The 16,387-nt window shown below is 42.5% G+C and overlaps 1 protein-coding gene across 1 annotated transcript; it reads right to left on the bottom strand.

Annotated features, from left to right (window-relative positions):
• Nucleotides 1-3,020: 3,020 nt before the first annotated feature.
• TRMU (tRNA mitochondrial 2-thiouridylase) lies at nt 3,021-15,575 on the bottom strand. The gene is made up of 12 exons (XM_080577512.1): nt 15,420-15,575; nt 14,890-15,055; nt 12,911-13,017; nt 12,319-12,441; nt 10,295-10,467; nt 9,343-9,396; nt 8,760-8,826; nt 7,843-7,943; nt 6,243-6,387; nt 5,898-5,980; nt 4,651-4,779; nt 3,021-4,260 (listed from the first exon to the last, which is right to left on the bottom strand). The coding sequence occupies exons 1-12, from the start codon at nt 15,508-15,510 to the stop codon at nt 4,210-4,212; spliced, it is 1,290 nt and encodes a 429-aa protein (XP_080433638.1). The 5' UTR covers nt 15,511-15,575; the 3' UTR covers nt 3,021-4,209.
• Between the last annotated feature and the right edge of the window lie 812 nt (nt 15,576-16,387).

The following is a 16,387-nucleotide window of genomic DNA, read 5'->3' as shown; positions in this document are numbered from 1 at the left end:
GAGGTACAGTGAGATTCATTGGGAGCAGTATCAGCAATTGCTTTACTGTGTTGAAGCTCTTTGCTCATCACCATGGCACAAAGTTTCATCACCGTGAAACTGCAGCCTCCATTCTTTAGCCAATGTAGCTCTGCTTACCAAAGCACAGGAAGGCCCATCTGAACATCGGGAAATATTTCTTTATTGTGCGGGTGACTGAGCACTGGTGGCACAGGCTGCCCAGGGAGGCTGTGGGGTCTCCTCCTCGGAGACCTCCAGAAGCCGCCTGGACGTGGCCCTGGGCAGCCTGCTCTGGGTGTCGCTGCTTGGGCAGGGGTGGGAGCAGCTGGCCTCCAGAGGGCCCTGCCAGCCTCAGCAGTTCTGCGGTTTATTTTTTAGTCACCTGTTCATCAGAAGTGGTTTCTTCAGCAGAGCCATGACATTCAGCTCTGATGATAAAATCCAAGTCCCTGAGCCTCTAAGGGGAATTGAGACCATTGCTGGAGAGTTTTCCATGGAAGAGCAGCACGTTACCTTATCAGTTTTCTACACTAGCCATCCTGGATTGCTGCTGCATCCAGTTTTAAGAATGCTGACAGAAAAGCAGGGAAGCACACCTCCCTCCTACTGTAGCTGCTCATGGTGTGATGTACGCCAGCTACACTACAAGAAGCACTGGCCGAACTCTCCTGCCATGAGCAAAAGTGGGATCTCTTTGTCAGAACTGCTGAAGTGTGACTTCTGCATCGACTGTGCCTTAGCCAAGTGAGCACACCTTAGTGTTTTTTGCGGTGGTTGTTGTTATAAAAGTATTTTCAAGGCCTATTCAAAGCTATCAAGTAGTTTTACCCAGAAAACATTTTCAGAGCAGGTTCAAAAGACTAAGAAAAAGTGAGCTTAAAATTAGGGAGCTGGGAAGCAGCTGTATGCGTCCTGGTTCACTTGACCTGAGCTCCAAGCAGAGTTTTGTACCTCTATGTCCAAGACCTGATATTATCTCCAGGGGGTTGGGGCATGGCCAGAAGCAGACATTTAAGTGGCTATGAGAACTTAGGAACACTTTATTAAGTTGAAGGTTTGTTGCTAGCTATACAATAACTAAATTTTGGATTTCTAGATCCCAAGGAATTTATATGTTTAAATTCTTTGAGGCATATAGGAAAGGCAGCACTACCTGGTGGAAATATGAAAGCAAAAAGCACTTACACAAGACAATAAAATAAAATAATGGTTAGAAACTAGTAGTGTCAAACAGAGCCTTAAGCTAAACGAAGTCACCACCTTGGGCTAACACTGGTTCTGAAGTCATTCACTGCTTTTGAAGACCTTTTCCTTTGGTTTCCACGTGCTGTCAGCCACAATGGTAGCTACTCAGCAACCTTAGGACTTCAAATACCAGTAACTTGTCTCAGACCAAACTCCTGAAGTTTGGAGAGTTGAGGTTGTGAGGAAGTGAGGGGTTGCAGCCCCTCAGGCCTGGGAGATGCCTGGTGGCCCTTGCTAGCGCTGGGGAACATGGGGTCCTTGGCTGCAGGAGGTGGTCACTGGTGGTGTGTGTGTCACCAGGAGCCACGGCAGCGAGGCCAGCAGCCTAGGACATGTCAGTGGTGATGAAAGACAGACTTGATCTCCCCTGAGACTTTGAGACCCTGAACCTGCAGCTGTACCAAAGGAGGGACAAGCCTTGTGTGCTCATCAGGCTGGGAAGTGGTAACCTTTGTAATGGTGAAGGCTGGGAACTGGTGAGCCCTGGAGCCAAGATGGCTGCTGCTCCCCCTGCAGCCACACAACAGGGCCAGTGCTGTGGTAACAAGTGACTTGAGAGCTTTTTCCACCAAAGCCTCCATGCCAGGGGAGCCCGGGCCCTGCAGCAGCACCAGGAGGAAGCAGCAAGTGACAGCAGGGGGACATTCCCTGCCACAGGGGACAGGGGCTCCAGCGGCTGACCTGACCCACTGCCTAGGGAGGTTTGCGGCTCACCAGGAGACTCTGGTGGACTGGGCTGGTGAGCAAAGGTGGCGTGGTGATCCAGACAGAAAAGACCTTGACAAACAAAATAGGCTAAAGAGGCCCCAGCTCAAACATACCCACACAAACGAGCATAATGGGGGATGTTGTCACAATTCTGTTGGGAGCTCAGCTTGACAGGATTTCCCTCCAGATGGCCTGCACACCTACGAATACAGGCTGGTGAATACACAGGAGGAATTAGGGGCTTGTGTGCAGTTGCAGGGCTACAATCTCATTGGGATCACAGGGTGGGTAGTTCACAGAACAGGAGTGCCGTGATGGATGGGTACAGGCTCTTCAGAAAGGACAGCTGGGAAAGCGAGGAGCAGGGGTCTCCCAGGACAATAGAGAGCAGCAGGAAGGCATCGACCTCTGCCTGGGGGTGGGCAGCGAGCTACCTCAGGGTTATGTGTTAGGATTAGGGGCCTGACCCACATGGGTGATGTTGCTGACGGTGTCTGCTACAGACTGCGGAATCAGGAAGAACTAGGTGAGGCCTGCTTCAGACAAGTTGAAGAAGTCTCATGTTTACAGGCCCTGGTCACCCGGTGGACTTCAACCACCCCAATACCTGCTGCAGGGACAACACTAAGGCACCAAGACGTCTCTGGAGTGCTGATGATAACTTTCTGACACAGATGAGGAGCTGATGTGGGCAAAGTGGAGCATCTGTCATTCAAGAAGCAGCTGTGACTATCCAGCCTTTAAAAGGGAAGGGCCAGAGGGATCTTATCAATGCAGGTTTGTGGAGTCTCCATCCTTGGAGATATTCAAAACCTGACACTATGGTCCTAAGCAACAGGCCCTAGTTGCCCCTGCTTTGAGCAGGGGAGTTCTACATGTTCTCCAGCGGTCCCGTCCAGTTTTTGCAATCCTGTGAATTTTACAGAAAGGGAATTTTGAAGACATGGGAATATCTATGTCCTTTTTCTTGCACTCACAGTTAAAGCTATCTCTACCAGGAGTGGATCAAATAACAAACATACCCGTGACTGATGTACAATGAAGTAACAATGAAAACCACACTAATATTACACAAAACATTTCTGAAGATTTTAATGGGGACATTTACTGGAAAATTCAGATGAGGAAAACATGGAACATTAACACGTTATCAATTAATGACATTTTGCAAAGCAAAAATTCAGGAAAGACAAAGAGAATATTGGGAAAACACAATGATGACCGAGACCCGTAACATGACTACCCTAACACAAGTCAAGAGCTGACATGAAGCATCAACAGTCTTTACTGTTAACCTGCACATGGCCAGGCACTCTGAATACAGACTTAAATTGAATCGATTTCAGCACCAGTGAAAAAGGATGGCTTTTGTCTGCTCCCAGATCTTTTGTAATGTCGAATAAATATCGAAGATTTTAACAGTCCTGTTTTCCCCCCACACACACAAAGCTCCCTGAACTGTGTGTTGAACTTTGCCAGATTAGCAGCTGGACACAGAAAAGTGTCTTCTCCTCTTCTCCCCCTTATATTTCCACACTTTGGAGAAAAGTGATTACTTGTAACTTTTCTCACAAGAAGGAATACAAGGAATTCTTAGAAGAAACTAAGACACCAGAAAAGGACAGGAGGTGACATGTAACCCAAGCTTTCAAATCTGCTGAAGTGATCTATTCATGTTAGAGCTTTCCCACTGCCCAAACTGGATGCAATTTCAAAATTCTACACCCATTTAATAAATCTTGCTCCTGCATAGATGCACTTTAATGAGTTACCTTTTATTACTGTGTGGAAATACAGGAATTTATTTTTGTTGGCTTGCTATAATGAAGTTTTAATCAAAGTGCAGGGTGTTCTCGATATACACTCAATCCTAACTGTGTATAATTTGGACAGAGGTATTTGGTTCTTCCTAATAACCACTCCATTTTGACACGTGGCACAATCCAAGATCTAATTATTATCTGGTCTATATTAAGTTAGCTATATAATACGGAAACGCGTATGAAATTGCATTTTTCTGAAGCATGACAACGTATTGTCTCTTCCAGCCTCTGCCCTCAGTAGTTAACAAAAAATTAGTTGTGTGAAAAAATTAAATATCAAGACTGTTTTAAAGCTCCTAGATCTGTATTTCTGAATAGCAAACATTTTAAAACATTACTTAGTACAGTTTAAGAATCTAGAACATTTTTTTATAAAACTGTATCAGATTAAAAATAAATATCTGTTGCTCAGTGTTCAGGCAAAATACTGGACTTAAACATCGTTCATTCCTTTCCCAGAGTTCAATGCATGAGCACACATTTCCTGTAAAACACACAGACTTTACCTAGAAACCAGGTATCTTCAAGTAAGAAAAAAAATATTTCACTTATACATAAAAGTTCATAATTTCAGCCATGATTCTTTTTATATTAAAATTCTTGTATTTGCAACTATTACTGAATTACTTCAAGACACTCCTTGATACGTATTAACATAAATACCACCACCCAGTTCAATAACGTTGTACCAAACTAGCTTCTGTTTTAAACCTCTTCAGTGCTAACAGTCAAGAGCTGGGACTAGATAGTCAACTGACCTTCAGAACATACAAATCAATAAAAATATGTTTATTACTGTTTTTCTCATTCTCAGGCAGCAATTTTTTCACAGTCCTCCAATAAGCAAACCCAGACGCTACGTTGCTGGTTCTACCTTATCAACGTCTTCCTTCTTTGCACCCTCCTCTCGGTTTTTGCCCTGTTGCATGGTAAACACCGATGGGCCCAGCCTTAGGATCTTCCCACTGCCCAGGCACTCATCGCCCTTGTAGAACACAGCAAACTAGGAGATGAACACAGGGAAAGTTTTTTTTCAGCTTCTGCAGGCTGTGCAAGGCCTGCTGGACAGTGATTATATGCATCTATATTTGTTCTAACCAAATCTCAAGAAAAAAAATTAAAAAGCACCGGAATTGCTGACTCACAAGAGTTTAAATACAAGTCTCATAGTAGAAATTTCCTGATGAACTTCTGCAAGATTATCTGATAACTCTTCAGCTACTGTGGAGGAATGGTTTGTTCCAAAAAGCTTGCTTTCCCACAGGAGATGACACACATAACATCACCTGCATCTTCACTGTACCTTCCCTTGACAACTCTGCCCAGGCTACTGCAGCACTTCTCAAAAAAGGAGGGGACCAAGGTAGCCTGCTGCCAAAGGACTACTGAGGCAGACCACCTGGAGGAAGCAGCTGGGACTCACATGTGGGTTCATACAGGAGAGGAGGAGCACAGACCTCCTGGCCTGTCCCTCTCAGTAAAAAGCCCAGTTACAGGCTCCAGGCAGCCAGGGGTTTCTCAAACCTACCATCCGCTCTGGCAGCTTACTCACTTCTCTTACTTCACCCCTCTCTGTTACAAACAGCCCTCAGACAATTGGCCTCAGGATGTATCCCACAGAGGCCCGGTTTTGGGGCATGCAGGAGATGTTTGAAAACCTCTAGCTCATAATGGGATGGTGTACACCCTTGTATTAGCGGTGTGGAGAGGCATCACCGCACATTACCCATTCTGGAAAACGAGCTTTGCTGAACACAGATCCTCACTAAACAAATTTGAACACCAAAACCACATTACACAGCCTAATGACTTCTACAATCTATTTCTCGAGGACAACAACAGATACCAGTTCTGCATATATAACTGATTATCAGAGACCTTTTCATATACTTCTAAAACTTGTAAGCCAGCCTCTCAGAACACATGGATAACAACAGGCTACCTTAAGCTGGAAACAAACATCTTGTAAAGTAGTGGATAAATAACCAAAACAGAGCTAGCTGCTCTCACATGCAAATAAATCACCTATTTTGTTCCAGCTGTTAAAAACACTTCTCTGTTTTACTAGTTACTCTATTTTAAAAACCCAAAATGGCAAGAAAGTCACTTCTAACAACTTACCTGCCCAGGTGTGAGAGCTCTTGTTGGCTTCACTAGTGTCACCCACACACTCCCATCTTGGTTTAGAGTCAGCACACAAGGCACTGGAGCAGAAAATGGCCAAACACCTGCCAGTTAATCCTTATGTTCACATTAAAACAAAACCAACTTTCATCACCAGGTGAAACAGATCTAAGTCAACACACCACCACACAGAATTGTTTGATAGAAATACTACAGAAACAGAAAGGCAAACCAAACATTTCAGCTGTTTCTGCAAAACTACGCTGAACACAATACTACTTCACAAACTGAATAAAAAATAACAGAAAAGCCACAAAAAAAAACAGAACAAGGTTTGGTTACCCAGTGCCATCTGGTGCTGAAACCTGAAATGACATTCCATCATTTTATCCCTAACGAGCTCTGCAGGAGGTTCCTCTGCTATCCAGTGCACCCGATTTGTCCGCAACAGGTCTCTGTACAGAGCAGGGTGATTTGTTGATGGTGCCTGAAAATACAACGTTTACTCAGTGGTGATGTTTTTGCCAAAGAGCCTAGGACTGTTGTGAAATGAAGCACGAAATACAGAAGCAGCACCAAGCCGTAACAAAATAAAGGTGAAATGAGTACAAAACCAAGCATTAATTAGCATTTATCAGCTTCCAGGTGGAAACCTTTTATGAAATAATATGCTAAAGCAAGCCTGAATTATTTGTCAGTCTTCTACATCTCAAGAGTCATGTCACTTCTTATATTTTTTTCTCCAATCCTATTTCTCCCTTCTTCAGGCCGAGTTCAGATCCCTTGTTGATTTGTATCGCTCTTCCTTTTGTTCTAGAAGCAACAAGTATATTTCTAGTGCTGCAATATAATGAAGAAGCTCTTTCATTCGGAAAAAAAATACACAAGACAGTTTATATTTATAATCTAGGCTATTCTGCTAATCAAATCTTCAGTATCCCACTTCTGGACAGGTACCGTCCTTAGAATTGAGGAAAGGACATTATAAATGCAATCCCTCATACTTTTTTTTTTAACCTCCAAAACATACTGCTGTCATATGAGAAATAAAATTGAAGATGCAAGTCAGACATCTTCGCCGAAATCAAGAGGATTTGCTTTATAGAAAAGCAGAATTTAAAACCTTGGAGTCATTTCTCACAATGAGAAAAAGCAGGGACAAGCACTGTATGAAAACAAGGATAAATCCCATGTATTTTGTACATCGTTACTGAACAAAATTGAAGTCTGTACAAAGGGTGGCCTGCCAAGCCCCAGTCACTCCTTTGTTGGGGAGGTGCTGCACACACACAGCCTTAAATTCTTAGTGGTCCTGTCTGCTTCCTCTCAACTCTGTTTTGATTACAATTTTTTTTTCCCCCTCAGGCAAGTCAGCAAGTAGCAACACACCTCATTATAATCATATCAGTATCAAAATAACTTTAAGAACAGCAGGAAACATTAACGAAGCTGGTGAGGTGCAGAGCCCCAATCACCTCTTATGATTAGTCATTAAAACACCAATGATTCACAGTAGTATATTCTGCCTCAGTTTTCAAAATGATATAACTGTATTACTGGCTATTACCTCCTTTACCAGAAAGACAAAACAACAAAACATAGTAAACCAAGACGATACACATTTTATGTACTGTGTCATAATTATTACAGAGAACTCTTATTCTTTTGAGTAAAAAATGAGAGCTCAGTAGACTGGTTGAGTTTTTCCAGTGTTTGCCATTTAAGTGGAAAAAGCTTGCTGCCAAAATCTAAGGCAGTCTTCCACTCACCGAAAGCCAGTCTGGACAAGGTGTTTCAAACCCGCAGATGCTGCGCTAGCTGGCACTTGTTTCCCCCAATAGGAGAGCCAAGAATTCTGCCCAAGGTAGGATCACATTCCGTACAGCAGGAGTCATGAAATGCTTGCATGAGGTATTCACAATGCCAGTGTTAATTAACTCACCACAAAGATATCTCCAGTGCTGACATCTTTATCTACAACAAACCAAGCATCCTTCACATTTGTTAGCCCAGCCCTCTGGCCTATTGTGTAGAGGAACCAACCTAAAAAACATGAAAATGGAGTGCTGCTAGCATCTTTTACTCTTTTACTTTCAAAAAATATATTAAAAGCATTTCCCCAAAGCTTTACCACTCAGCAAAGAATAAAGAACCAAGTGTTTTAGAGAAGTGTGCCAATCACAAGTTCAGCCAACATCTACTTGAAAGTTTCCATCTGTACCTGAAGCACACAATTTCAAACTAAGCCGTTTCTATTGTTGTACTCTTCCAAAAGCCAAACTTTTCTCTATTTCAGTTGACTTGTGGTTTTGCTATCAGTCTTACTAGTTCCCCTTACTACTGTATGTAGCAGTAGGACATCCCACTTCCATATGTTACGTGGGACAGGAGCTCTGTTCTGGCAGTTAGAGCTGAGGAGAGAGCAGAGGAAGCATACAGAAGGAAGGGAAGAGGTAACCTGCCCATTTCTGGCGATGTCCTACTGTCCATCACTAAGGGGCATGATTTTTCTGCAAAGTTTAGATGATAAAGAATCTGGAACTGAAGCAGTCACTTTAGAAGAATTAAGTGAACAATGGTCTCTTGGTAAATTAACAATTACTTAGTAGCAACAGAGTAATCCTAATAATTTCTACAATTTACTTCCTTGCAACATGAAACAAAAAAAAAAAAATCAAGTATCAGTTGTAGTTCACAGCCCTACATACCGTATAAAGCAAGCTTTCCATGATCATTAGAGAAATCAAACTGGAAAAAATCTTTAACTTGTTTGGAATGTCACAAACTTTTTCGTTCTAAATGTAAGCAATATTACTCCATTTCTCTAAAAGCAGTTATCGAGGTGGGTTAGCCAATTACCTTTGTGTGTTCCCAGCACCTTCTTATCCTCAATGGAAACGAAGTTCCCTGGTCGAGGTTCTAAATACTACCAAATAGAAAGAGATTTAAGTTAAAACATGGCCACCAAATACTCAAAATATATTTCAAGTTCTGTCACCACGTTCTCTTGGAGTTGGAAAATAGCTGTTCCACAAGCAAGCACCGTTCAAGCAGCTTACTGCTTCTTCCCTCGGGCTGCCTGAGGGAGAAGAGCAGGAGGGGCAGTCCCCATCAGCACTAATCCTGTGCTTCACTCCCCCCATCCTCATTTACGTCAGCGAACAGCGGGTTTCAACCATTTGCCCCTCTCATATCCCAGTCACACGTCAGAGCCTAGCAGGCACAGGAGTGAGTTCGCTGAGTCCTGCTGATGCAGAAAGTGATGGGCTATGCACCGGTGGAGGGGCAAGCTTCCTCACACAGGCTGCTGGTGTTAGTTTCTGGTAGGCTTGGGACTGCAAAGGGAGATGCTACATAGTGCCAGCCACCAGCTGGCAGAGATTTTTCCATAGACAGAACCAGAACAGATCACAGAGATTGCCTTAGGTTTAACGTTACTCACCTCCAGAAGGAATTTTTTGAAGTTTCTTTCACCAATGAAACAAACTCCCATACTCTGAAAAGGAAAAGCGGTACTGAATCCATAGAAAAGCAGAGAAAGCCATTGGAAGTAACGTATATTACTCATCTCATCTCATAAAATGAACAAACCCACAACATCTTCTCCAACATACGTAAACAACTCCTATACAGTATCAGTGAGAGCCATGCGCACAGGAGAGAAATAATAAAATACAGAACACATGTTCAGTAAAGGCATACATTAAAACATCGGTGACTATATTGTACATATATTGTAAACAGAAGTCTTTCAGATAACGTACAAAACTGATATAAATTATATAGATACAGTCTATGTCTTGAAGTAAAACTTAAGCAGGTTTTCCTTTCAGTTACTGCCTACATTCTTCAGATAACCATTTACGTGGAGAAATATAAACATTTAGAGCAATCAAGACTGTATCAGCACACAATTGCTGCCTCTATCACGTTTGTTAGGATCAAATCATGAAGTGTAAGTTCTTAGCCAGGGAAACACTTTTTTTTTTTGACAAAGTGACAGAAGACCAGTATGACTCAGTCTCAGCGAAGACATTCAAAAACACGTCTAGTGCAGAAGCTCTTGAAAGCTACGGGAAATAAACATCAAGGCTTCTCACCTGCTGTAACACAGAACACTTTCCTTAAGGCTTACAGCTTCCTATCTCATTCACCCTCACCTTAGTGCTTCTAAGACACAACGGCACACAAATTATCTGCAAGCTAAAATACAGAACTAACCACAAGCTCATAAAAGTACTTTTAAGCAGGCAGACAACTACAGAACTGCTTCCCAACCTATTCTATTATTGTTTGCTTAAACAGCTGATTGATCAGAGATTAAGGTTCCAAAAGTTCAGAAAAGTCCATTTCAGAGAGAAATACAAATCAAAAGAGTTTAAGTGTTACCATGCCTCTTTTTTCTTTAGCACATGATGAAGGCCATGTTCCGATGCTATCTTCTTTACGAAGGTTTTTGTTAAATCCCCTAAAGGAAAAATGGTTTTCCTCAAAGCATCCTGGGAGACCTGACTTAGAAAGAAGGTCTGGTCTTTAAAGAGGTCAGCTCCTTGAAGGAGTTTTACAGCTGCAAAGCACAGAACACAAAAAACAATTCAGTAACTGCCTTTAATATTTCAACTTCCTTTAGCATTTTGTTCAGTAATCAACATTTTAATTTTTATTATTTCCAAACACACGTGAAAGACAGCATTTTTCAGGGTTTTCAAAATCTAATTGAAAATGTTTGAATATTTCCTCACCCCTGAAAAGATACAGAAACATTCTGATCTTCTACAATGCAGAACCTGAAAAAACCTTGCATTGCCCCATCGATTACACTACTGCAAGTTTCACTGGCAAGAACATTAACGATATTAAAGATGGAAACAGCTCTCACATAAGGGAGAATGAATATTTAAACATCCTAGAGTATACCGTTTTTAAAATAATTTTGCACATAAATCACACTGCTATAAATCAGCGATGTGAACAGTCATCACAGCTATTTCCAATGGGTGATCTAAGGAGAGGAAAGTTTGACTTTCTTCTTTCATCTAAAAAGTGAGCAGTAAATGAAGCCTCCTGATAACCCAGATGAAATAAATTCAGTGTAGTTTTTCAGTCATGTTCCGTCCACCTTCTTTAAGAGCTAATAGCTCTGGTGATGTACAAACTCTATTGGTGCATTGCTTGGCTGAAGTGAACACTAACTACGGGCCAGGAGCTCAGTCACAACTGTTGCTACAAATTCTCAGTAACAGGGCAGGAAGCCTGCTTAGACTATTACAAGGTATTACAACTGTGAATCAGGCTGCCACAAGGACAGACCGCTGGTCCCACTGGACCCATTTCAACTTCCCAGAAATAAAATCCAAGACGACGAAACATATAAAGCCCCTTAAGTCCAGAACAAACAACCGAAAGTCAAGAAGCTGTAATATACAAACATCACCGTGGCAGCTTTGCAAGAGAGGAAGTTTGCAGGTCTCTTTCCCTTTGGGTGCACTATGTGCTTCAGCAGTGCTTCAGCTGAGTTACTTTCCTGCATTACGGCCCACAGCAGAGCTGTTTGGGAGATACCCACATTGCCATCCAAACTGCAATAGTTCCACGCAGAGTCAGACCCAGAACAGCATTAATCAAGCTGGCTCAGGTACTGGTAACAACAGAACCACTGTGGTGCAGGTATCAACTTCTGATTATGTACAGCCACAGGCAGGCTATTAAAGTGAAGAGCAAAACCTGCTGCTGCTGTTAGTACCTTTGCTGAGCTGGGAATTACGGCCTTAAAAATGTCTACACTTGCTGCACTTGTACCTTTCAATTGTGGTGTAGGCAGAACCTTAATCTGCCTGAGAAAATCTGGCTCCTACAGGGGAATGGAGAAGGCACTGAATGAAAGATTCTTTTTTCCCCCCAGTAAAATTATACTGGGGTCCAATTACTGTATAAAACAATGTTATTAATTTTAACGTTTCAAAGGTCGTAAATCTAAAGATACTACCTAAGCATATCCCCATGATAAGGTCTATTATATACCGAATAGCCAAAGAATACATTCATTAAAAAAAAGAAACACATCGAGTAATTTTTATGTAAGTCACTGAAAAACTTGACAAAGATTTCCTGAAATACTTCTCCAGGGTATGGAAGATAGCCCTGTCTCCTAAATCCACATTACAGCTCCTCCAGAATGTCGATCACTCCTGAAACGCTCATTCTTACCCCTCTGCACCTGGATTAGCAAATGTAACACTTGACTGGTCAGTGTAATTTTCAGTGAGGCAAATCCCCTGTTTTGCCCAATCAGCCTTCTGGAGGCTGGGGTTTAATCAGTAATCACCATGTGTGAAGTCGTTAACTTCCCCGATTATGTGACACAAAATATAGTTTAAATTTCTCTTTCATACCTAGGATGAAATATAAAACTACTTACTATTTCTAACTTCAAACCGGTTTCTGAAAAGCCCTTGTGGTCTTTTAGTGTATTTCTGATTAAAAACTTCCTCATCCTCCAGTGACGTCCTAGCATAATGCCCAGTAGCAATTGCATCGGCTCCTAGCAAGGAAAAGAAAAGGAAAAAAAATAAACAAAAAACTCACAAAGGCACATACTTGAAATTCACAGTGTAAAGCAGGGCTATAAACATCTAGGAAAAAAGCAGAAAACAACGAAGGAAGAAAACCTAAGGAGAAGTCTTATACTGACAGGCATCACACCCCTGCTATTTAATCAACATGAACTGTTCATCAGCATGCTGGAATTTGTGTTTTTGTACTTTAAGGACCACCTAAGAATGTAAGATTTAATGCTCAGGTCAACATGCATCCCTGAATTAAATCTGCTCCTAAATATATAACAGTAAATTCAAACCCACATACTTTACAGATATTGAAATACTGCCACAGAGATGCACAATTTATGCATACAACTGAATTCCTGTTTTTCCCCACCTTTCCAAAAGTTGCTACCATTTTAGCATTTCCCCCGCATACGCTGTGTACTGATGCACTTCAAAGAGCCTTACCAAGGTTATCCATAGCATAGTGAAGAAAGTAGTTGAATTTTATATGCTTGTTACACACAATATCAGGATTAGGTGTCCTTCCCAATTCATACTCTTTTAAGAAGTCACTGTAAAATAAAGAGTCACACGTATATTAACATTATTAGCACTGCACGATACTCTCCAAGACAGGAAGATCAGTTACACGGGAAAACTTGAGACCCAGTCATATGAAGCATTTTATGTAAGAGAGAAAATATCCATCAGCTTTTAACCTATAAAAAACAATGCTTGCAGAATTTTCTCCAGACTAAGGGCACGGTCAAACCATCATTCACAATCTCGTACAGTACAGATGATTTATTAAATTAGCATTACTCAGGGGAGACACAGCTATCCACCGTGCACATCCTACTCATCTCTTACAAAATAAGTATTTTTCAGAATTAAAAAAGCCTAATCAATTTTTCAAAGCTTTTCAAGCAGCCACCAGGAGATTGTGTGTTCCAGCTGCAAGGACACTAGCTTAATCTGTGAGAGCATACCATAAGCAGTCATGGGACCTTGCCTTAACTTTATAGACATTTTTTCCTGCCTTTTTTTTCCACACTCAAAAAATAAGTATAGTTTCTCATAGTCGAATTGTAGGTTTTATACTTTCATGCAACTAAAATGCTTAGCATTATTCGCTTGAAAACATTTAAATAACTACTAATAAAATTAAATTAGCATACAGCGATGCACAGAGACAGCAGAAGGCCCAATGTTTGCTTTATTTTGCTTGCCCTCAGTGGTCACTCAAGTCAAAAGGGACAGAGGGCAGAGCCTGGAAAAGAATCTTTACCTGTATTTAAAAGAACTACTGAATCTCTCTGATGCAAAGACATGAAACAGACTCTGTACAGACCATGGGAAAGACAAGACCTGAGATAGTTCTCTTGATAAAAGGTGGTTTTTGATGAATAATCCTTTAAAGAGAGACTTCAGGGAATAAATTCAAGCTCAGCGATGACAGTAAGGAAAAAAAGGCTTCTGGAACAAACCAAGATACTTACAACACTTTGCTTGGGAATGCTGTACTAATAAATGATGAGAAGCAAAAGGAAAGCTGATCTTCTGTGATCTTTGATTCATTATTTACAGCCATCCCCCACCCCGCAAGAGTTTTGATACCATTCATTCATTCTCTCACACCAAAAATGAAAATGGAGTGAACCTTCCCAGAACAGGACCATTTTCTTCATTGAATGTACGAGAGTTTTGTGTTTAACTTGATGTCACTGCAATGTGGCACAGAGATAGCACAACTAAGTTATTCCTCAGTTTCTTCTAAGACAAGGTAACAAGAGCACTACTTAAAGGAGGAGGAAAATGAACTAATGTTGAATAAGTAGGAGAGAAATTTGGTTGTTACACCAATACCTCCCTTCTTCTCCCTTCCAAGAAAGTCTTTCAGCTTTCTCCACGCAAAACTTTCTTCCATTACAGTGGAACAAAGTCATAGGAAGAGCAAATCTGAACATCCACTTTAGAGAACAACATCAAATTTGTCAGAAATTTTAAGAAGGCTAAGTCATGATTGCTCTGTGGTAAACTGGATTCAGCATATACTAATATAACGTACAATGCACTGCATAAATTACACAAATAAACAAGGGTAATAGCATCCCATGACATAATTTTTCCTCAAGCTACGATAATGTTGGGCCAGTATGTAGGAAAAAGAAATGAGCTGCAATAATGGCATTAACATGCATTCATAATAACTGTAGATAAACCTATTAATTTCAAAATTAATGAGTGTATTAAAACCAACAGTTAAATTGTGATGTTAAATGTGAATGAGAGAGAAAACAATTCTGCGTTTAAGGAGCGTCACTACTTCCTTTTAGCACCAATAATACTGCAATAAACTGCCTTTACCATCCTCACTTTTCACAGGAACGTGGCACTATGTTAATCTATTTCTGAAAGACCACCTGTTTTAAGTAGGTTTCTACCTGAATACTTCATTCCAGTATTCCTTCACGTAGGAAACCTGGTGAAAAGGGATATCGAGCTTCTGACAAACACGGTAAGCATCTTCGCAATCTCGGTCGACGGAGCAAGCTCCTTGCTCATCCAGAGGGTCCCAGTTTTTCATGAAGACGCCCGTCACTTGGTAGCCTACCAAGGGAAGGCAAGGAATGACTGATAAACTGAAAATCTTATAGGATGGGCCTTAAGACTGTGTTTTTCAAGGCAACCGCGTCCTTCAGAAGATGCGAGAAACTCTGTATTATGCACGCACCCTGCTAGGAGTTTCACAGTAAAGCTATCACGTAATATTTTCGCTAAGGGCAGAGCAATAGCTGACACCCAGATAAGCTGTTTATGAAATCCCCACGGCAACAGCACACTATGCCGAGTTGCTCCGGCTTCCCCCTGCACCACCGGCTCCCTCCGGCGCCCCGAGCCTTGCCTTCCCCTCTCCCTCAGCCCCGGGGGGACCCGGCCGAGACCCGACGGGGGCCCGGCCGCCCTCGCCCACCTCGGCGCCTCAGCAGCAGCGCTGCCACGGCGCTGTCCACCCCGCCGGACACGGCGCAGGCGACATGGCGGGCCCCCGCCGCCCGCAGCATCGCCCCGGCCGGGATCGGCCCGGCTCGGCCCCACCGCCCCTTCCTCCCCGCCGCCCGCCCCTTCCGCCGCCATGGCCCCGGGGGCCGGGCTTAGCGTGAGGGGAGCGAGCATGGGGAGCTTTTCTCGGCACAGGGGGTTGTCTGAGGGCAGGTGGGACGGGAGGTGGGTGGAGGAGGCGTTATTAAGGCAATTAAAGTGTAAAAGTTAGAGAAGGTGGCCCGAATTTGCTGCCCTTGACCCCCCCCCCGCACAGTCAGTGGGAACCACCTCTGCCAGCTGCTCATCGGCATAGGACTCCAGTTGTACCGGATAAACCAAGCCACAGTTTGACCCAGTGAAAATCTTAATGTCTAGGATCGATTGCTTCATGTTCGCTACCATTTAATGAGGCAGCAGCTGTGCCACATGCTGCACGATGCAGGTCTGGAGGTCGGGGCAGCCCCCACCCATTGTGGACTAACTGCTGTGAAGTTTGGGCAAGTGACCTGCTCCTTGAAGGGGAAAAGTGGCAGAGTGGGATGCATCTACATGCCTTCAGCTCTCGGTGAATTCCACAACTATTCAGCTGGCCTGATGTCTGCTTTAGGACCATGCAGGGATATGGTTTGCAGTGTAGCTGACACAGCCCACTGAAAATCGCCAATAAAAGTGTTGTTATGGTCATCCCCCAAAACTGTTCTTAACTGACACATAACAGTTGATTCTCTCTCAGTTTCTGAAATAGGGCATAACCTAATTTTAAAATGAAATCACAAATACACCAATACTGGGAGAAAGAGTGGGTGTGGTGTTTCCTTTTTGGTTGTTTTTAAAGTGTCCCCCTTTGTTTTCATTTGAAACTGTACAAAGAACTAGCTTCTGCACCCTGCGTAAAGG

The sequence above is a fragment of the Anser brachyrhynchus genome (genome assembly GCF_964034855.1).
Source record: "Anser brachyrhynchus genome assembly, chromosome: 1".
NCBI classification, from domain to species: Eukaryota; Metazoa; Chordata; class Aves; order Anseriformes; family Anatidae; genus Anser; species Anser brachyrhynchus.
Note: the sequence above shows the minus strand (reverse complement) of the source record. Positions and strands in the feature narration are given on the sequence as shown.